Raw genomic sequence first — 23,281 nt, forward strand, 5'->3', positions numbered from 1 at the left:
TTTGGCATGGGATCCTTAAAGCACATGCCAAGTTGTTTCATTATTTCTCTTGTAATCTACTGTTATTATAAGCATAAAAACACAGTTTTTCGTTGTGATGTTTCAGGAAAACGCACGCTTCCTTCAACAATGGTTAAAATTATTTTAACAAGAAAAGAATCAGTTATACATTGGATGTTGTAAATGTTAGATTGTTGTAATATAGCAACTTAACTGTGAAACAAGCAGCCTGTTTTATTTTTATTTCAAGTAAAAAAAAAGATCACATTTTTTATTTATTATTATTATTATTTTAAATTAATCTCAAATATCATCAGGCAATTCAAAATGATCATTGCTTTCACAGAGTTTTTTCATGTTTTCCATTACATTAAATTTTAAATGTGGTTGCTTACTCCACTTGTGAAAAAGAAAACTACATAGTGGGTCAATGTTACCATTTTCATTATTTAACTTATTCCATTGTTGTTCTGTAATGTACGAAACTTCCCAGACATTCAAATGTATGTTTCCCGTCATTCTTTTTAAATGAAACTCTTCTCTTTTTAATCCTATGCTTCTCCTCAATGACGTGAGCTGACAAACCTGTTTTTGAGTTTGAATTTATAATATCCAAATCATGCCATTTTATTGCCATTTTCCTTGTTGATTGTCCTGCATAATCCTTTGAACAACTTTTATTATACAGGGTGTCATTTTAATGGCACCCACGGACCACAGATTCGTATAGAGGACATCAAAACAAACAACTTTTCTCGGCAACATTTTTCTCGTTGGTGCGTCGATTCGACGATACAGCTGTTCAAAAAAGACTGTTTTGCCACCTGGATACTGGCAACCCAACACAACATTTGATCGTATCTGTGACGTCATTTCCTGCGGCGAAACAGCTAATGGCAGGGTTGCAAGGAACACAAATTTTGTGAAAAATGACAAAACTACAAACCACATTATTAGCTGTAAAACGAAGCGAGAAACGCGTCCAGTAGACCGAATATCATAGCCTACCAGCCAGAAGATCAGCAGTCATCTCAGGGGAAGGTTGAAGTGAACCGACGATATGAGAAATGGTAAAAACGTATTCAAAATGAAGTGTCAATATCGAATTTTGCTGAGCCTACATGTCAAATATCAACAACAATAAATTTTATTGGACCTGCAGCTTACATGTGGCTGTTTACGCCCAGCTACATGTCAAATATGTGCAAATCTTGTTGCAAGGTTGATATCTACAGGTTTGTGTCCAGATGCCTTGTGGTACTTTTGTGCTAATAACGGAAGTATCCGAGGTTCACGTTGTTTGTTACATTACGGCTAAAACACGTACAACCACAGTAACAATCTAATGATGAATCAGTAGCGAATATACTGCCCTATTCACAGTTGCAAACTATTACATGTGTATCCGGTTCGTAGATAAACACAGTTGTCGGAGAGCTTGAATTACTACTACTTATATCCCTGTATTTTCAACGATTTTTGCCACTTGCCTCATAATGCCCTGAATGTACATTATATTATGTGTTGTTTACCTTTGGAATTTTGAGTTCTTTCATTTCTATTTTGTCATCTGTTAAGTGTGTTACAGACAACTAGTATCAGAAGGACGAAGGGGATAGACTAAATTGTAGATGCCAACTTGGTAACTAGATTTGCAAATATTTTACATGTATGCTGAGACAAAATTCGATATGACCACTTCCACTTGAATTCTATTTTCTTTCTACAATTTTTGGTATCGTTTGTTTACTTCCTGTTAGGTTACAGAATGTGTTTTCTCGTTTTGTTTTACGGTACATAATCTGGCTGATTGTAGCTATGTCATTTACACCACATTATGTGGTGTAAATCGAAACTAGGAAGGTGTCCAGTAGACCAAGGGGAAGTGAACCAACGATACGAAAAATAAGGAAGTGGTCATATGGAATTTTTGCCTCTTAGCCTACATGTCAAATATTGCATAATATTTGCATTCCCAGATTTTATATTCTCCCACATTATATATTCAATATTGATTGACTCGACATAGCAAATTGTTGTTAAATTTCCCTCGATTTTATATTTTCCTACATTCATACATTGCAAGTTTTTAAGTTTTGTCCCCTGAAAAATGTAATATACAGAATGTATTTTATTTCGTCTAACCATGTGTAAGTTGTACATTAGCATTCTAATTACTCGGAACATTTCAGTGTGTTAGCAAATGCTAATATTCTACTGATAACATATAAAATTACAAATAGCTTCTGAAGATTCGTAATGATCTATTAAACTTTTTAATTAAGTATTAATAGCTTTGTCTTAGTAAAGGAAAAAGCATGATTAAACATTTACATTACAAAAGTAAGGGCACATTCATTAAAATGTAACAAAGTGGCAGGATTTTGCACTGTTACAGGATACAAGGGTCACTATTTATATTTTGAGCCTTGACAACACTGATTGAAGTTAGGCGCGATTTGACGTTTGCACGGAATCGTCTGGCATTATTGACCATAACGTACTTCAAATGTTTTGTCAATAGCTGGATTTGCGTTGTTTATGTTGCCTTGGAGATTGCGCGACAACAATAAAATGGAATTAACTCGTGAACATTTTCGTGCGATGATTTTTTACGATTTTCGACGTGGATTATCAAGACAAGAGTACATCGATCAACTTACTTCCACATTTGGCGATGAAGCTCCATCCTTTGCCACTGTCAAACGCTGGTATAACGAATTTAATCATGGCCGCCATTCGCTCACCGACGAGATTCGCGAAGGTCGTCCAAAATCAGTTGTTGTTCAAGAAAACATTGATGCTGTGCAAAACCTAATACTGCAAGATCGTCATGTGACATACTGTGAGATTGAGGCAACCATAGGCATTAGTTCCACCAGCATATATAAAATATTACATGATCATTTAGCTGTGAGAAAGGTATGTTCTCGTTGGATCCCACACAATTTGACAAAAACTGAAAAAGATGCTCGCGTCAATTGGTGCAAACAAATGTTCAATAAATACAATCGTGGTGCTTCAATATACAATATAAGATTGTAACAGATGACGAATCATGGATATATGCATATGAGCCGGAACGTAAACAGCAATCGACTGTATGGGTGTTTCAAGATGAACCCAATCCAACAAAAGTTGTTCGCGCTCGAAGCACATCGAAACAAATGGTCGCCTGTTTTTTTCGGGAAAACTGGTCATGTGGCAACTGTGCCTTTAGAGGAACGTAGAATGGTCAACTCTGAATGGTACACAACAATTTCTTTGCCAGAGGTCTTCAGTCAAATACGGAAAACAAACAAACGCCATCGGATCATTCTTCATCAAGACAATGCCAGCTGTCACAGATCTTGTCTAACAACTATGAACAGTCAAAAAATCGAATTGATGGGTCATCCGCCATACAGTCCTGATTTGGCACTCAATGACTTCTTCTTGTTCCCGAATGTCAAGAATAAATTGCATGGATTACGATTTTCGTCGGTGGAAGATGCCGTTGATGCGTACAAAAACCATATTATGGAGGTGTCTCAAGAAGATTGGAAAAACTGCTTTGACAGATGGTTCGAACGAATGCAAAAGTGTATTGACCATAAAGGAGAATACTTCGAAAAACAATAAAGCAGTTTTCAATGCCAAATTCCTGTTTTTTCATTGTTAGGCTCAAAATATAGATAGTGACCTTCGTATATATATATTGGAAAAATTGTTGGCAATTTTATCAATATTCTCATTTCAGCTGATATTGATTAATCTGTCCCATCTGTCATATATACATGTAATTTGTTCATTTACATAATTATTTCAGATTATAATTATTAAATAAACTGAAAACAAAAATTGGGTTCATGGCAACAGAGAAACAAATAATTTCTATGTTTGGAATTTTGTATGTACAAAAAAAAATAATAGCATACCTGTGGAATAATTTGAATACTTCAAAGTGGTGTCTTGTTTAGAAATGTTCATGCTTGGTTATTTTAATATATATATGAAATTTCTAATTTTCCTGTATTTCATATGATTAGGATAGCGGAGGTGATTTAGAAATCCTTGAGAAGCAACTTAAGGAAAAAGAAAAATCGGAAGCAAAGATCATGGCTACACAGAAAAATGTGAATGAAAGCATAAAAGCAGAAGAAAAGAAGAAGAAACAGCTGGAGAAAAACTTAAATGAGGTGAATTTTGTATTTTTGTACATGATTTAATTTTTTTATTAATTCTTGATTTTTTAAATCAAATGAAACAAATAAATCATACAGTATTTTGTGCACAGAAAATATGCATGAATCAGTGTTAGCTTGCTGGGCATCTCATAGGGCTAATTATTTTTGTTATTGAAATATGCAAATTGCATGCTTTCACATAAACCTTCATGCAATTAAAAGCAGTAATAATTTCCAGATTATTTCATTTTGTTATGTACGTGGAGTAGGAAAAATATTTGTGAAATTCCACTCAAGCACTAGGCCAGCAAGTTAGAAAAAGTTTCTTTTGAAAGTTTGTTAACTAGTTCAGTTTCCATTCAATCATTCACTGTATTGACATGTGTATAACTTGCCCTCTGGTTTTGATAAGGAAAAACAACAAAAAATATATATCTTGCTTGTGACGTGCAGCATAAGTTATTATGTCAGTCAAGAGTGAAATGCATCATGCTATGCAATGAGTCAGTCACCCCTTGCTACATGGATCAAGATGAAATATTGTCCTGTGTATAAAATGCATCACAAATTCATTCAGCCTCCCCCTCCTCCCTTCCAATCCCTCTGCTATGTTTAGCATCCCAACATTTCCACTTTCATAACCACCTTGTTTATTCTGTAGTGGAAGAAAGCGATATAAAGATGGAAAAAAGGGCAAGTTATACTGCAGCTTTCAAATTGCAAGTTCTCTCATACAAGCAGGAAAATGGCCAGTGGACTGCAGACAGAAAATTTGGCATTGTTGATGCAAGTGCAACTGAATGGCAGAAGCAAGAAGAAAAGCTGAAGGCAGCTTTGGAGGTGCACACTCGATCGCCATCAGAATGGCACTGCTTTGCTTGGTGCCGCAAAACATTCCGATAAAAAGAAAAAAAGAGCAATTCTTAATATTCATGATGGATGTGGTAAATGTTGTTTAGAATTACATGAAATTTTGTTATTCCCCATTGCACAATTTAATGGTTATATCCTAGGTGAAGGTTAGGTTATGTCTTCATTAGTGACATTAAATTGTGCAATGCAAAATTTCAAAATTTCACGTAAGCAATTCTTAACATACTGATAATGTGCGAATTACTCACAATTAAATATAAACTTTAGGCTAAAAGATTAAAAATCGGCAACTTACGTGTGTGAGTATGAGATTTTTCGTACTACGTTTCGGAGGTTACACTACCTCCTTCTTCAGGTTGAAACGATGTTATTCAGACACCTGACATGGTGCCTCGTCGTGAAAGTGAAGGTTAAGGATTTAGGTTAAAAAGTTGCATGAAGGACACTTTCTAAAAAAGAATATAAATTACACATCTAAAACCGCGCAATACTATAAAAAACAAAAGAACGTCCAAGGCTGAAGTCGGCAAACTGCCGACCAGTGCTCGGGGTAGGCGAATGCACGGTGTCGGCCCGTACCTGGGGAAAGAAAACTTCCCCTCCTCAATCCTTCCAAACTGGGGCTCGGGAGTCACCAATCCAAGGAAAAGTCGACCTCCACCTCGGCGGCTTTCCTAACCTCAGGAGTAACACGGAAGCCCATCTCGTCCCTATTCACTGCGGCTTTATCCCATTTTTTAAAGAAATTAACCCAGCCGTCTTCTAAATTCCCATCGTCCCTATTAAGTTTGTTCCAATTTTTCGCGCATATATAGGCAGCTTCATATACGTTTCTGTCCAATTTATTGTTAACCTCCCTAATAACTTCCCTTTTAGTAATCTTATGTCGGTTAACCAATATGTGTTCAGATAATCCTGTTTTGGGTATGCCCTCCTTTACGTCCTTATCATGCTCTCCCCACCTAACTTGCATACTTCTTCCGGTTTGTCCCACATATTCCTTTCCGCATTCACACACTATCCTGTACACTCCCTTCCGCTCTTCAGGGTTATTGCGTCTATCCCCCCTCCCTTTCTTATAGGACGTAAAGTGCTTTTCAATACTCCGGGGCGCTCTTACCCCACATTTTATTCCGTAACCCCTCACGGACTTTTCAATTTTCTCTGAGACCCCCTTAAAATACGGGATCCCGACAAAATATGTGTTCTTTTCACCGTTTCCTATCTCAGTTTTTTCCCCCTCTTTGTCATTTTGCGATGTTTCTTGTCTAACAATCCTTTTGGCTTTCCTAGCTACTTTTTCCAGGTCGCGGATAGTATACCCATTCTTTACCCCCACCTTCCTTATCCATTCCCCTTCTTTCTCTTTCTCTTTTACGTCATTGCACAGTCTTTCGGCGCGAATGAAAAAGTTAAGAAAAACATTTAATTTAGTCCTATTCGAATGTTGGGATCTCTTATGGAGGTACAGCTCTCCAGCTAACGGTTTATGGAAGACCCCGGTTACGATCCGTTGTCCGGTTTTAGTAAGGCACAAGTCAAGAAAGTGGATCTTTCCGTTGGCCATATCTTCCCTAGTAAACCCAATCCTGGGGTCCTGCTTCCCCAAATGGTCGAAAATGCTGTCAAGTTTGATTTCATTCCCTATGATGAGGATGTCATCTACGTATCTCCCATAATATTTTACCTCCCCCCTCCCCCCTACATGCTCCATAGCGGCTTTTTCGACGTAGTGCATGAAGATGTTGGCCACAAGGCCAGAGATGGGATTGCCCATGGCCAACCCTTCTTTTTGTCGGAAGATTTTATCGTTAACGTAGAAGTAATTGTACCCCGTAATGAGAAAAAACCACCGGACATACTCCCAGGCGACCAAGATTTCAACGTTTTGGTCAACCAACCATCTATACAAACAATCCCCAGCTTTGTCCCGGGGGACACTGGGGTACAGATTAATAACGTCGAAACTACAGATTACGTCCCGTTCTCCTATGGTGAGTTTCTCAATAGTTTCTTTGACCATAAGAGAGTTTTTGACGCTATACGGAGTGTCCATATTCATTTTTCCCATCCAAATGATCAAGTAACCTCCGAAACGTAGTACGAAAAATCTCATACTCACACACGTAAGTTGCCGATTTTTAATCTTTTAGCCTAAAGTTTATAAGCAATTCTTAACAGTTAAGAATTGTTAATTCTCTTTACAATATTTTCCTGCAAACATTGACAAACTCGTGGACATAATTTGTATTTACGCCTGATGATATATACATGTTACTCGGTGCCCAGCAGTCACTAGCATCTGTTCGTGACAAGTTTCTAACGTGGAAATGACTTTTGAGGAAGTTATTTTCCATTAATTCTGCAAAAAATAACTATGATTTGTCTCCCATATGGCATGCACACTCGATTAACGCCACAAAGGTGCTACTTTACTCAGTGATGCAAATCATTCCCATAGAAGGCCAAAAGACCCTGCAGAAGCAATTTTGAAGGAAGTTCTTTACAATATTTTCCTGCGAATGTTGACAAACTCGTGGGCATAATTGATATTTATGCCTGTTGATATACAGTGGAATTTTACGTCTTTTCAGGGGACTAAGCTGAAAAAACATAAAATGCAGGGAAATTTAAAATCTAGGAAAATTTTATAACATTTAGCTATGTTGGGACCATCAAGATTGAATGTATAAAGCGGGAAAATGTACAATCGGGGTTCCACTGTATATGTGTGTTATACGCAGGGAAAACATATGTGGTTTTATGTTAGCTGTTGGAAATATTCTGTGTATGACCTGCACCAGTTTTTGAGTAAAAAGTTTTGGAAAAAAGTGCATGTTATAAACATGTAAATATGGTATGTAGAATGTCCCATTTAAAGTATTTTGTAATTTGGGAAGTCTTAAAGTTATTTTCTGTGTACAACCTGCTTATCTGGCTGTACATACCATGATAGAAGACTATATTTTTCTAACAGTTTATTCTTTTGCTTTTGTCATTAAGTGATTAATAGAATAACTTGCAATCTTGCATAATAATGTATTTAATATTGCAGGATAGGAATGCTGTTGTAGCCAAGGAGAAAGAGTTGGATAAACTGAAGAGTTCCTTTCAGAAATTGAAAGAGGCTGATGAGGCAGATGCTGAAGCATTGGCAGCTGCACAGAAGAAATTTCAAGCCATCAGTACGGGACTTTATTCCAGTGAAGATGGCGGAGCAGCAACACTGCAGGAGCAATTAATGGGTGAGTTCTACACCATTTTTAAATGAGATATTTATAGAAACTCACATAGATTACTCACTGAATGCAGTTAATTTATGCACGTGAATAGAGCCAGCCTCAGTTGGTGAAGTGGTGCAATGAAATACTATGAAGTTAACGGACTAAGGTTGATTCCTTGTTAAGATGTGCACGTACAGTGAAACCTGGATTTTCCCATTGTTTAGGGGACCAAGATGAAAAACTTAAAATGTGGGAAAGCATAAAATCCAGGAAATTTTTGTAACTTTTTTTCTCTTTTGGGATCATGTAGATTGAATGTATAATGCAGGGGTTCCCAAACTTTTTCGTTTCATGGTGCCCTTAGCATTTCAAGATTTTTCCGTGGCACCCTTAGTGTTTCAATTTATTTTCCGCGGCCAAGTCATAATGTAGACCTATGTAACACTTGTAATGCTCAGTTAGTGTGGTTAGATTGCTTGCCTTAAGTTAAGAAATGAACACATATTTCAAATTCAGAAACATTTTACACATAAAAAGTACTAAATAAGCACATACCTTGGAATAAGTGTCATTTCAGTGAAAATAGTGGAACATTTCGTGGTGCCCCAGGGAGGAAATATTTTTGTTCTGTATTTTTTTTTTGTAATAACAGTTTCCATTTTTCTTGACAGCTGCAAAGAAGGAAATCACTGAAGCTCAAACAGAAACTAAGCAGTCACAGATGCGTTTGAAACATTCTCAAGAGGAACTTAAGAAAAAAGATCAAGAAATGAAACAAACTGCAACTGGATATCAACGGGACAAAAAGAATTTGGAAAACATGGAAAAAGAGTTGAAAAACTTGGAGGTAGGTTTCTGATCATGATGTACAAATGTGCGACAGTAAATTTTCTGGACTGGGGCTATTTGTCTAGTTATGAGGTTGAAAGAGTAAAATTGGTTGTATATCATCCATCATTTCCCAGATCTCACTCTGTACCTAAAATACTTAGTTGAATAGTAGCATTATTTGTTCTTTGTAGCTGATTCATTCTTTAATTAATTTATTCTTAGTTTTGGACTTTTATCCAATGTGTGATTTTTAAAAATACCAACTTTCGGAGGCTGATTCTGCCTCCGTCTTCAGGCTAGTGTGTAATATACCAAATCATAGTTCAGTCCCTGGACACATGATGTATTTGGGGACGGTGTCTGTATGGAGAGTGAGAATAAATGGTTGCCTTGGAGGATTTTCCTTGGTGGCCAAGGTACCACCTCGTCTGCCGGTCACCTTGAGAGCCTCCGAAACGTTGGTATTTTTAAAATTCACACAGTTGTTAAAAGTCCAAAACTAAGAATGAATAGCATTATTTGGTTCAACATACGGGCTGTTTTTCTAATCCAACTTGTTTTTCTTTCTTCCAATGGAGTAACATGTGAACATCAAGTTCTGCTTTAAACTCCAGAAAACCACAGCAGATATGATGAACAGGTTAAGATTTAATTCCATAAGCAAGAAATCTTAAAAACTGCCCACAGGAATTACATCATGTAATTTTCATGGACAGTTTAGTGCATATAATGAAATTCATCCCACCGTGAATTCATCTGGGCAATATTCCATAACATGACATAACGCATATTTTTGCTCCACTCAAAAACAGTCTGAACGCACACCTATATGAGCTACGTTAGGACTCATGTGGGTAATTTTTTGGCATTTATTTATTTTCATTGTAGATATGAATGAGTTTTATTGAAAAATATAGTGCATCTTTTCCCAGTGCACATGTTTAAAATAACAGAAAAGCATGTTTTGTCTTGGCAATAAATAATTTTGTTTTGATTTTATAAAATAACAAAGTACCATTACAATACTCATACAATTTTTGGTACTGTGTTATTAACTCAAGTATGAAAAAAGATAAGTTACCAAGTAATGTTTTGGTTACATCACGTTACTCCTGACCTCTGCTGAACTCTGGTTTTTAAAGTCTAAAAGTTTAGATCATTTTTTTTGATAATTTTAAGGTCATTTTTTTAAAAGAATCTTGAACTCGTTAACTTTCAAGTCCTACATATGAATGGTGATACCTAGTTGATATTGATTGCAGGAGTTATTGTTTGCAAGAAATGAATATCTAATCACATGTTTCATATTACACATAAGAATCCTTTTTCTCTTTTGCATCTAGAATGAGTTATCAAAGTTGAACTATGAGGATGGCAAGCTTGAAGATTTGGAGAGGCAGAAACGACATTTAAATGGAAGTATAAGAAGCATGCGAGAGAAATTGGATGGAATGGAAGCAAGGTGGGTTGTAATTCTCAACATATGTGCCACTTTGTATTACCTGCCACCTGTGAAGTTATTATTCTACCTCTTAAAACGATTGTTGAATGTGACAGTAATAATTTCTTAAATGGAATTGTATGTAGTAGGTCATCCAAAATAAAGTTTTTTTTTGTTTTTTTATAATAGGCAGCTCAATTTATTGAATGCATTGATCTGTGATTTTCTTATTTAGCATAACATTTTTGATATTTTCCCGATGATGAAGATGAGTGATGGTAGATGAAATTGGTGAAGGGACAATCACAAAGAACACATAGACTCGAACTCAAACCCAGGAGGAACCTTGGTGCAAGATAGTGACTTGCCCGGCCACTGAGTCAGCAAACATGTTGATCTAAAGAATTACGTGTAATCTCAGAGTATTAAGTTTATTCCTGTGTAAATGAGTCCATTTTTGCTTCTCGAATATTTACAGCAGAATTAATTAATTTTTCCGTGATTTTGCTTAACTCTCGGGGTAATTCAGTTTTCAGAAGATGTTGTGTCTGTAAATAAACCATAAAATGTAAAATGAACATTACAGCATGCAATTTCACATTTTGAGTTTCCTTCAGACACAAAATATGCATGTCTCTACTGATTAATAATTCATAGCTTTATCAAATAATATAAAATCTGTTACAGTAATTAATATTTACCTTGGGTGTGCTGTTATTAATGTTAAATATTATCAATGTAGGTTTCCACAATTAAATTTTAACTATCGAGATCCAGAAAGAAACTTCAACCGCAATTCAGTGAAAGGATTGGCATGTAAGCTTATCAAGGTGAAGGATCCAAACACAACAACTGCTTTAGAAGTTGCTGCAGGAGGAAGGGTAAGTAACAGTGCAATTTTTTTCTTCTTTAAGCTAAGTATATACAAGGATCATTTATAAACAAGTGATTACATGCTCATAACTGTCTTAGTTATATTATTGGAGGATGGAATTACTTCGTTCCTTCGGAATAGTCTCCGGCCGAGTGTAGCACATGTTGCCACATTTCTGCCAATTTTCTCACGCCATCAGTGGAATCATATATCACTGAAGTTCCACTCTAATGACTGCACAGTGCCATCGATTGAAGTGACTTCCTTGTACAGGCACTTCTAGCTTCAAGTCATAATTGCAAGAACTCATGTCCGGACTATAGGGAGTTGCTCTAGCACTTCCCAATCCCATCGCCTAAGGCGTTGCCTCACTGAATTTGACAGATGACACCTCTAGTTGTGCAGCATAATCGGATGTCTCGCTAAAAGTGGTGGTAGTTTCCGACGAATAGCTGGAAGAAGGTGATTCTCCAGAAAGTTGCTGTAAATTGGGCCATCCATTTACAAAGAAAACAACAGGAAAATGCTCCCAGCCTGTTGGCGAGACCCTGCGATTGCCAAAATCTGGAGTCAAGTAGTTGCACACTTGCAGCTGGAAAATCAACGCTGCTCGTTTTTCATTGTGGTTTCTTGGCTTCACTCATCCATTGCATTCTGTCAATTTCTTGTGGCAGGACCGGCTCCTGTCCTTTCAAAAAACAGAACTGCTTGTTTTGATATTATTTTAGATATTGCCCTTTTAAAAATGGAAAGAAGGTATAGATTTTTTTCCCCAATATTAATGATAATAATTTAATTAATAGTGCGCCATTTGCAACACAAACAATTCCGAATAATCTCGGAAACATGCCATGCAATTTATCCTGTTCTGAAAACAGAGTATTTGAAAGTGTGTTCATTACTTTCACATTCATGTATTTTTCTAGGCCTGTTATAGTTATATTACAAATCGGCACTCTTCACGAGCAAACTAGTGTCTTGCGATATTAGTGGTACTGGGTTTGAATCCCATATGAGGTATGGATATTTGCGTGGTGTAGCAGAGTATGATGAGCTTCGTGACACCATCTAAAATCCTGGGTTCAAATATCAAATGAAGTGCATGCTGATTATATTGCTCATCTATTTCATCAAATTAACATATTTTCCCTCTAGGTTCTGGCACCAGCGTAACTTTGGGCCTAACTTTGGGAAGAGGGGTGGGGGGCAGAACATGAACATTAGGTTCAAAAGAGTTTGAAAAAAATTCTGGGATTGTACATGAACATTTTTGTGTGTGTGTGGAGGGGGGTGTCCTCCGTTGCACCTTGCTCGTGAAGTTACACGTATGGGTTCCGGCATTCCACCGCAGCACCCTCTGGTAATATATATGAAAATACCAGAGGGTGGCTTGTAAATATCATCAGCTCCAGGTCCTGATTTTTTTGAGTCTATGACTTTTTTATATTCCTTCTGAAAGTTGTTGGGAAGGTATTAATTTTCTTCACCACAAATTTCCTCATTGTACTGAGTTCCACTACATGACACATGTCAATACGTTGTTCATAGCACTGACTACACATGCCTTTCACTGTATTAATCGTGGTTCACCTTCCATAACAAGGTATGAATAAATACCAACGAAGAAAATCATCATGCTACTATGTCAGGGGCCCAGGGTTCGAATCCTGGCTTGGGCAGGGATGTTTGTGAGTGTCCATTCATCAATTTCATCATATCACTCATCCCCATCTTCTCAAATTAGCCAAAAGCGGCACAAAAAGCAAAGTAAAATAAAGCAAATCAGTCAATCAAAGAAGAAAATCCCTCCAAAACTCGTGACTTATTTTCAAGCACCTCAACCAAACACCAGAAAAACAGTGAAGGGCGCTTTGCGTATGCTCTGCTTGGCCAGACTGGTGCAAAACTTCCATGTTTGGAATGCTTGAATCTTGTGGAAAACTGGAGGAATCTTGGAACTTGATCCCACCTGCAACCCCCAATCCATTTTCACATCTGGTTGAGACAATAATAAACCGTTCTCATGCCTGATGCGAGGATCAATGACCTTGAGGGAGAGAAAGGAACGCATGCTTCCTAGCAAATGAATGGCTCGCTTTACACTCACTGTTCATGGTAATTCCCTTTGGCACTGTGTGGCAAAAAGAATGACCCCATAGTCGTAGGCAACATGAAGCATCACTTTAATGTGGCTGGATGTTTGTTGGAAGTTATGCAGTCTTGGCAAATCAATATGATGAACCACTGAACCCTATCAGATATGAAAGAGCCCTGCACAAGTCTTCTGTGACACCTTACAACATTTCTTCCAACTGTAATATACACTTTCATTAACGCATTTTGTTCTTGTGAGAGTATTGTTTTAGAGCATGCTACTCCATAAAGCTACGGTCAGCACAGTGCTGCCACCACACGTCCATCTGTGGAACTACAACATGTCGCATGTACAGTAGAAGCAGGAATAAAGTCATTTGAATCCATTGTTCATTGTTACTACCACTGACAAACAGTGGACATACTAGTGAAACAAGGACCAGATGAATAATATGTGAAATATAAAATGAAAATTCTTTATATAATTCATGATTGAGCTGATATTGATATGTGGCATAAGTGGATTTTGTAATTGTAGTTATTTTCATTGCATTTCCATTAGAATTATTATAGATTGACATGTCAAGTTGTTGATATAATACATACTTGTATTCAAACATTAACTTTTCTGAACACTGGACCAACAGATGTCTTTTAATTTGTTGTTTTAATTTAATACTCAAGTAATATATTGCTTAACCACTTGTTTGTACGAGTTCCAGAAACTAGTTCCAAAATTATTTTATTATCTTCGTCATACAAGCTAATCTTGTTACAAATGATACATATTCAGTGTAAAATAATTGTTATAAAGACTTTAAAAAAATGTATAGAAGAACATTGATTTTATTATCCCTAGTTAATTCAGGGTATGATACATAAAAAGCATATTTTATGAAAATAAATATGTAAATACTATATTTTTAAGGAAATATAGCCTGCTGCTTTGAAATGAATTGGCATATTTTAATAATTTTTAAAACTATAGTTCTAACACTACAGCCATTATCACAGACATGCAAGCCTGCAGCTATGGATAAGAGGGCCTCCCAAGGACATAGTGATAACATTGTCAGCTGGTAATCAAGAGGTCCTGGGTTTGATACCTGGTGGGGACACTTTGCATAGTGGTTAAGATTGCACTTTAAACTATAGGTGCAGTCCTGATTAGCCTATTTGTGCATAAAGTGTACTTGATACAAAATCTCAAAACTATGGATAAGAGAACATTGAAATCCATTATAGTATTGTGATTTACAACAAATCCTGTTGCCATAATAAAAATTATAATGTGAGAATGTATCTTGCCCCCCCCCCCCCCCTTCCCAAATTTCTCTGGATGATATAAAATGTATACCTTGTAACTGCCCAAGAGCTGCGATAGCTCAGTCGTTTGGGTGTCTGACTACCATGCAAGAGACCCAGATTTGATCCCCGACTGTGGAGAACCGGAATTTTTTTCCACCTGTTCAAGTGGCTCTGGCACCTGCCCAGTATCTCATAAAGTGTGTACCTGGAGGATACTCTGGGAGATAAAGGCAGCCAGGGTCAAAGTTCTGATCACATCATCCCCAGCATCAGCTGTGATCAAGAAAGTATGGGGTCCTAACTCCACACTCCCTATACACCTTCATGGTGTGGTGCAAAGCACAGGGGAGCACTTTACTTTTTATTTTACTTCTTTCCTGCCCAAGAAAATTTTTGGTAATAAGGGACTACCCATGTAAGGTTTGGTTTTGTCTCTCTCTCTCTCTCTCTCTCCCTTCCTCTCTTCCCATAGTGCAATGCACAGAAGCACAATGTATATGTACATTCATTCATATTATTTTCTTTTTCTTTTCTAGCTGTATAATGTCATTGTTGATACAGAAACTACAGGCAAAAAACTGTTGGAGAAAGGACAGCTACAGTCACGTGTTACTATTATACCTTTGAACAAGATTGCATCTCGCACTATAGACAATGGCACTGTGAGGTTTGCCCAACAGATAGTAAGTATGGCAATCTCAAGTTAATACAGGGTGTTTACCGGTCTGCAAAACCTGGAGAAGTCAGGGAAATTTACCATGTTTCTGGAAAAGTCAACATTTTTGTAGTAGTTGACAAAGTAGGTTTTTGGACAAGGAGAAAAAAAAGTTAAGAAAATCCTTTTTTTTTTTTTTTTTTTGTGGACAAAATATACTTGTTTAATATACCTAGTATTACTGGGGGTTAGAGTACAATTTGCATATGAAATACTCCAGATAAAGGGGTCATGTTTTAAACTATTTTAAAGTAGAAATCTACTATAGTAAGTGGTTATTGGCATTTTCCACTTACTTTTTACACACATGTTTAAATACATAAATTGCCCTAATGACATGCTCTGGAAAAATTTTGGTTCTTGGTCTGGAAAACCTGGAAATTTGTTTTTACGAAATTGTAGACAAGCTGTATTTTATGATTTTTGGAAGGTAAATAGTTGTGCATATCTGTAATAATGTAATCCTGAGATATGACTAAGATAGATTATTTGACATTGATATTATGATTACCCGGTTCAAATCCGGGAACTTTTCTAACGATGGAAGCGGCTCCGGCACCCACCCAGCATCGAATAACATGGGTACCTGGGGGAAACCCTGGGGGGTAAAGGCGGTCAGGGGCGTGATGCTGATCACATCACCCCCACTCACAACCGGATCAAGAAAGTGTGGGGCGTTACCCCCACACCCCCTATACGCCTTCATGGCGTGGTGCTATGCACAGGGGAACACTTTACTTTTACTTTACCTATGATTATCTTATAGCATGTGCAGTTTTCTTGACAATTCAAGTTGTATCATGTGTAACTTTTATAGAAAGACTAAAAAGTACATATGTTAGTGACTGATGTAAATTTTTGATTGAAACACTCATTGTTGTGTACTGTAGAATTTCATTATTTTTTGTGATACACACATTTGAGTCATTGATTGGAAAGCTCTCTTTCAGATTTCAAACTTTTCATTTATTTTGCATCAGTATTTTGTGAATAAATTGATTTTGTGATAAAATAATAGCTATTTTAACATTCTGATGTAATTCGTGAATATTGTAAAGGAAAACTGGTAAATTGATACATATTATTACATTGGATTGGATATTTTGAACAATTTTCAAGAATCAATGCTGGTATTGGTGGGAATCTGCATCAGTTGAAGGTTATATTTGCCCAGCCATATTTCTTACAAATGCTTTTATTACATCCTACTCTATGCCCTACATAAAATGTAGATGTTTCAGGATAAAATGCCTTTTTTTTAAAATGACTGGGCTGCTATTCTTTTGTTAATGAGTCATCCTCTCTCTTTTCATAATTCTGGAACAACTTTAGAATGATGTCCTTTATTTGTAGGTTGGTAAGGAAAATGTTCACACAGCAATATCCTTGGTTGGTTATGATCCCGATATCCAAGCAGCCATGGAATATATATTTGGGATGACCTTTATCTGCACAGATATGGACTGTGCAAAAAAGGTGACCTTCCATGACAGGATTATGAAGAAATCTGTAACGCTTGATGGAGACGTCTTTGATCCAGCAGGAACACTTACGGGAGGTGAGTTCTGTGCTTTGACAAGACCTACAAAAGAAGAATAAATAAGACTTGAATTAATGCAGTTTTAAGCTAAGTGGTTTATGGGGAGTGTGATGATGTCAGCAACTTCCATTGACTGGTCACATCTCAGTGAAATGTGAGTAGAGTACAAGCAAGTTACTCCTTAAAATTTAAGTTACAGATGTGCATTATGCTGAAGAAAATGAGGAACAGCAAGTGATGTTAATACACAAATAAAGATATTCTTATACTAATAGTTTTTATAAGATAGGTGGTATTAACTAAGAATAAATTGTTTTAAAATTATGTACAATTTTTAATAATATTGAATAGGAAACACATCCCATTTTTCTATCCAAATTTGGGTACAAAAAGTGCAGCGTACACACACACACACACACACACACACACACCACAAAAATGTAATTTCTAAGATTTGATCAATGGATGCTACAATCTGAACAAGGTAAGTAATATGGTAATGCAGCTTGACTACTCACTGGGTGGGAATTTTGCTTGAATTGTTGGCTCTGGGAGTTACGTGTGAATTCTACGTGAATTATTCTCCGTAGACGTGAAAAATTGCAACCTTTATGAGTCCAAATCCCATTGAATTTATACATATACACTGAGTAAGTTTAGCATTCCTTTTTATTGAGGAAGGAAAATAAAAATTATCTCGGTCCGTTTACTTTGTTAGTGTCCTTTGCAGAACAGTCTATCTGACAGACAAAAGATTAGTGCCAGATAAGATATCTTGAAGCTGGTTAGGTAAATTTGAGTTTGAAATTCTTGTACAATTTTTCATAGATTAGCATATCCCGTAACATTTGTGACTTGCATCTGTAGATTTATTTCAAGTCTGAGAATGGAAATATCAAATGCAAACTGTACACCATAACTTAAATATTATAAGTATACGCATATATGTACCATTTAAATTAATTAAATTAGAACTTTTGAACAAATTGGAATCACAGACCCCCTTTTTATTGTTAATATATTTGAGGAGACACATTTAGAAGAGGTAATAAGTAAGGTTGAAGTAGAGAAAACATGTGCTTGTACCATTGAATTTTTGGAAAGTTTGCCTTGAAAACTGGGAATTGTACTTGTATTTGAATTTTATCATGGTCCTAGTGTAGCCACCCTGTAATGGTGAGAAAATAAAGTTTCTGAGAATTGTTTGCTTCTTATTCTAGGTTCAAGATCTAAAGGATCATCAATATTGACCCACTTGGAACAAATGAGTGGAACTCAGTCAGAATTGCAGAGCAGGGAGCAAGAGATTGGAAAAATTGATCATGAAATTCGTAACTTGGGCCAAGTTGCAGAAAGGTATGCAATACGTAGTAGTAATTATTTGATTTGATGTTTGCATGCACCCAGATTGGAAAATTCAGTTGTTTTTTTTTCCAGTATGACATAAAATGTCATCAGGGGAGAAAAAAAAGAATATAGCGGAACCTGATTTTACGTTCTAGTATATTACATTTTTTCACATTATACATTCATTCTTGATGGTCCCAACATAGCAAAATATAAAATTTTCCTCGATTTTACATTTTCCCACATTTTAACTTTTCTAGCTTGGTCCCCTGAAAATACAAAATCGAGGTTTCACTGTAATAATAGATATGGTGAAAAAAAAAATCAAGATTTCGGTACGAAAAACCAGGCACATTTTGGGATCAAAATGTTAAAATGGTGAATATTACCCTAAAATTGATTTTAAAATGATATAGATTACACAAAATAAACGTTTCCCTATTTTCCCTATTAATAGCACATTTATGTAGATGTCAGTCTTAAGTTTATTCCTGTATAAAGGAGTTCATTTTTGCTTCTCAAATATTCACAGCAGAATTAATAATTTTTTCTGTGACTTTCATAACTCTCAGGATAATTCAGACTTCAGAAAGTGTTTTGTCGATAAATATACTCTAAATTTCATGTTTAAGAGTTTATTTCGCATTTTGCAGCTCATTTCACATCATTTCATGACAAAACATGGCAGGCAAATAAATTTATCACCTTTTTAAAATGTGGAAAATGAACATTACAGTATGTTAATTCAAAATTTGCGTTTCCGTCAAAAATTAAAGTTGGATGCCTTTTGTAACAGTTATCTGTAATGCAAAAGGATTGAGCTAGAGAAGATTGTGCGTAACCTAACAAGTCTTTGAAATTTTACAATCTGGTAGGGTTATGGTAGGGCTGATGCATAATGCACTACTTTGACCACAATTTTTGTATTGCCAAAATAGTATAAATTGTGCATTTTGCTCAGTTTCCAAGGTATTTAACTCTGGAAAAGTGTTATGTGGCATTTTCCATGACCACTTGAGATTCCCAGACTCCGGAAAAGTATTGGTCAGTATCAGTGATTAAATTGGATTTGTATCGGCTCAACTTTAGTTTACGATAAAAAAAATTGAATATCTCAAAAATGTATGAGGCATGTCTAGAAATTAAGTTCTGATTTACTACATAAAATAAGTGGGTTTGACTACATGTGTTAAGTGCACATGTGATTCTCATTTCATTTGAAAGCAGCAATCCTGCAATGGTTAAAACTCATTAAGTAGTAGCAAAAAGCAGTTGTCTGCCACCTCCAATCCATTAGAGGAGTTAGTTAATCTGCCCTGATATTCATTGCATGTCTTGTTGTGTTAGAAATCCAAATTTTTATTTTTTTCCTGTTAAAGATATTTTACCGTATTTATGCATGTATATAATGCAAACTCTGATTTTTGATGGGGAAAAGCAACAAACAGTTACATCTCGTACATAATGTGCAGTACAATTCAGGTTCAAGAAATGGCTTTCTTAGTTGTAGATTTTAAAGCTGTTGCTATGCCGATCAAGGGTGAATGACATCATATCTATTCAATGAGTCACTTGTTGCTGTCTGACCAAGTGGAGAATATCCTCTTGCATATACAATGAGTCAGCAACCCATGCCACCTCCCCCCCTCTCCCTCCACTGTGTTTAGCATCCCAAAGCTTTCACTTCTGTAACCACCTTGTTTATTCTGTAGTAGAAGAAAGCGAGATCAAAATTATGTTCTGGATTTGCAGCTCTCAGGAAGTTATTGTCTTTCTATAATTTCTCACCCAACAATACATCCCATCTGACGGGAGGTGCATGTTCGAATTCTGCCACTTTTCTCAGTGTCTGAAAACATTCCGTTACAAACTGAAAAATAATGGGAAATTGCCATTTCACTTTTTACAGTTTTTAAAAATTATTATTGCTAAAGAAATCCAACCTGGTACTTTGTACTTGCGCCTGTTGATATATACATGTTATATGCAGGGACATAGTGAAAACATGCATGGTTTTAATGCTGGCTGTCTGAATTATTCTGTGCATAATACGCATCACAGCTCTTGGGGGCAAACATTTTGGAAAAAAGTGTGCATTATGTATGAGTAAATACAGTAATACATTTTACCCTCAGAAATGTTGATTTTTCAGTCATTTCATATCTGCATTTGAATTTCACCTCGTCAATTATCCTTTCCCAACTTGTATGTTTCTTCATTTTACTTCTTTCATACACAGATCCTTAAAACATGTAAAATCAAGGTTAACACTGTACTAATGTACAAGATATAATAACCACATTTTAAAATTTACTTTAAATTTCTAAATACAAAGATGAAACCAATAGCATAACCTGGTTACAAAAGTTAATTAAGACGGTGAATTCATTCAAGTTCTTCAAGGAGCATTTCAAATTCTTTATGAAATCGTTAGAATATTGGGGATCACTAGCTGTAAATTGTATATCTGTACATTATTAGTACTGATAAAGATATCATATTAGGCCACTCATAATTGTTATATGTACTACTTATTATTATTATTATGTGAACAATTTTCACATAATAATAGGTTTGGTTTTCAATAGCATTATTAACTTATAATTTTTAATTCTTCAAGATGTTATTAAAAGGTAAGACTGCTTGTACATACAAACTCATCAAAAAAGTTATGTTTGATAGAGCAATGTTATACCAGGCATATTTTTAATGTTCCGTTTTGCAATTAGGCCACTGTAGTGCTGCACTCTGCGTTTTGCATGTGCGTGCTGAGGACCTGCATCTATGGGCTTGCCACAAACAGCAGTACACAACCGTTTACAATGCCTCAGACGATTGAAAGTCCCACGGAGTGATAACATGGTAAGATGATGGGTGAGGGGATTTAAAGATGGCCGTACAAACATGCACGATGAGAGACAAAGTGGGCGACCATCTGTCATTAACAATGACCTGGTGCAGCAAGTTGATGAAAAAGTGGTTTGGAACAAATTGATCATCCTCCCTATAGCCCTGACCTAGTGCCCAGTGACTATTACTTGTTCGTGCACTTAAAGAAGCACCTTGCCGGTCAGCACTTTAACGCAGATGACGACGTGAAAACTGCAGAGCAGCAGTGGTTATCACTTCAGGCAGCCGGTTTCTATGAAGATGGCATTCAGAAGCTTAATGTAGGTGGCAATTATGTTGAAAAGTAGATGTATGCCCAGGCTTTCATGTAAAAATAAAATTATTACAACATGTGACCTTGTGTTTATGTAATATCAAAACGGAACTTACTTTAAAAATATGCCTCGTATTATATAAGTTTACATGATTCATTTTCATTGAATTACAGGTATAACAAATTGAAGCAACAACTAGACCTAAGAACTCATGAAGTAGAGTTAGTGAGGAAGCGACTCGAGCAAACTTCACATCACAGATTTCAACAGGAAGTGGATGCCCTTAGAGCCAGTGTTGGTGAGTTATGTACACAATTTCACAGCTATTGATATTTTTCTTCTTTTTGAATAATTTGATATTCATTGCAACACAGGGGTGTGCCCAGTACAATATTTTTTGAAGAAAGTGTCTCTTGAGTTCACCCAGCCTCTTAATGTTGTACCTGAGGCAACCCTGGCGGGTAAAGGGAACTTATGGACGATCTCGGAAATTTGATATCACGATATATCATCAAGAAAATATCATCACAGACGATATGATACAATATTTTTTCCGTATCATGATATTGGCGATATATTGTCTCCACAATATATATTGCCAAATATTGTGACAATACGAGGGCTATCCAAAAAGTAACTTACGCTTTGGGCTAACGCCGCCATCTTGGTGTTAGAACGTCCCCTCACTCAGTATGCATCCAGCTGTGGTAGCGTGCAGTTCGTGTTGCTTCTGCTGTGTTCACTGTGAATGTTTAAAATGCGTGCTGCAATCTAAAATCTCGCAATTTGTGAAGTGCTGTCAGTGATTAGATTTTTGTTGGCGGAAAACCACAAACCAATTGAAATTGATCGGCAACTTTGTGAGGTGTACGGAAACGGCGTAATGAGTGAAGGCGGAGTGAGGCAGTGGTGCAAAATGTTTAAAAATGGCCGCACTAATGTGCACAATGTAGAGCGAAGTGGCCGACCAAGCATTGTGACTGATGAACTGGTGGCGAAAATCAATGCAAAGATTTGCAAAAACCGCTGCTTCAAAATTACGGAGCTCTCGCTTGTGTTGCCTCATATTTCATGAAGTTTGATGCATGAGATTGTGACGCACAAGCTAGGCTACCATAAGTTTTATGCAAGATAGGTACCGAAATTCAAAACAAGCATTGGAGAAAGTTCAGTTCCAAGGTTTTCATTTTTTAAATTTTTTTTTTTTCCATGACAACGCCTGCCTGCACATGCCCAATCTCACTCGAGAGCTCTTGGATGGTTTCGGATGGGAGGTGTTTGATCACTCATCATACACTCCCGATCTTGTGCTGTGTGACTATCACTTGTTTCCACACATGATGATCTGCCTCGCAACGCAGCATTTCAATGACGACGTGGAACTGCAGGCAGGCGTGAATGAGTGGTTCAAGTCCCAGGCGGTAAAATTCTATGACGATGTAATCAATAAGCTGGTGCAATATTATGATAAGTGTTTCAATTTGTACAGAGACTATGTTGAAAAATAGTGTAAGAGTTTGACTTCCAAGTGTATATAATAAGAAATGTTTCCCTTCACTTGGGTTTTATTTATTTCAAAACGTAAGTTACTTTCTGGATAGCCCTCGTATATCACTGACACGATATATATCGCTGAAATATCATGATGATACATTGCCAAAATATCATGGTGATATATCACCGACATGATAAATATATTGCCAA

General features: G+C 36.4%; 1 protein-coding gene across 1 annotated transcript in view; it reads left to right on the forward strand.

The window, feature by feature from the left end:
- Window positions 1–23,281, forward strand: part of SMC2 (structural maintenance of chromosomes 2) — an 88,278-nt gene that overhangs the window by 25,356 nt on the left and 39,641 nt on the right. The window contains exons 7-15 of the mRNA XM_083131395.1: window positions 4,029–4,178; window positions 8,095–8,284; window positions 8,935–9,110; window positions 10,438–10,556; window positions 11,278–11,416; window positions 15,348–15,494; window positions 16,880–17,084; window positions 18,287–18,422; window positions 21,751–21,875. Coding sequence (XP_082987521.1) covers window positions 4,029–4,178; window positions 8,095–8,284; window positions 8,935–9,110; window positions 10,438–10,556; window positions 11,278–11,416; window positions 15,348–15,494; window positions 16,880–17,084; window positions 18,287–18,422; window positions 21,751–21,875 — 1,387 coding nt within the window. The remainder of the gene's footprint in view (window positions 1–4,028; window positions 4,179–8,094; window positions 8,285–8,934; window positions 9,111–10,437; window positions 10,557–11,277; window positions 11,417–15,347; window positions 15,495–16,879; window positions 17,085–18,286; window positions 18,423–21,750; window positions 21,876–23,281) is intronic.

Source organism: Lepisma saccharinum, chromosome 1 (genome assembly GCF_977018435.1).
Source record: "Lepisma saccharinum chromosome 1, izLepSacc3.1, whole genome shotgun sequence".
In the NCBI taxonomy this organism is placed as follows: Eukaryota; Metazoa; Arthropoda; class Insecta; order Zygentoma; family Lepismatidae; genus Lepisma; species Lepisma saccharinum.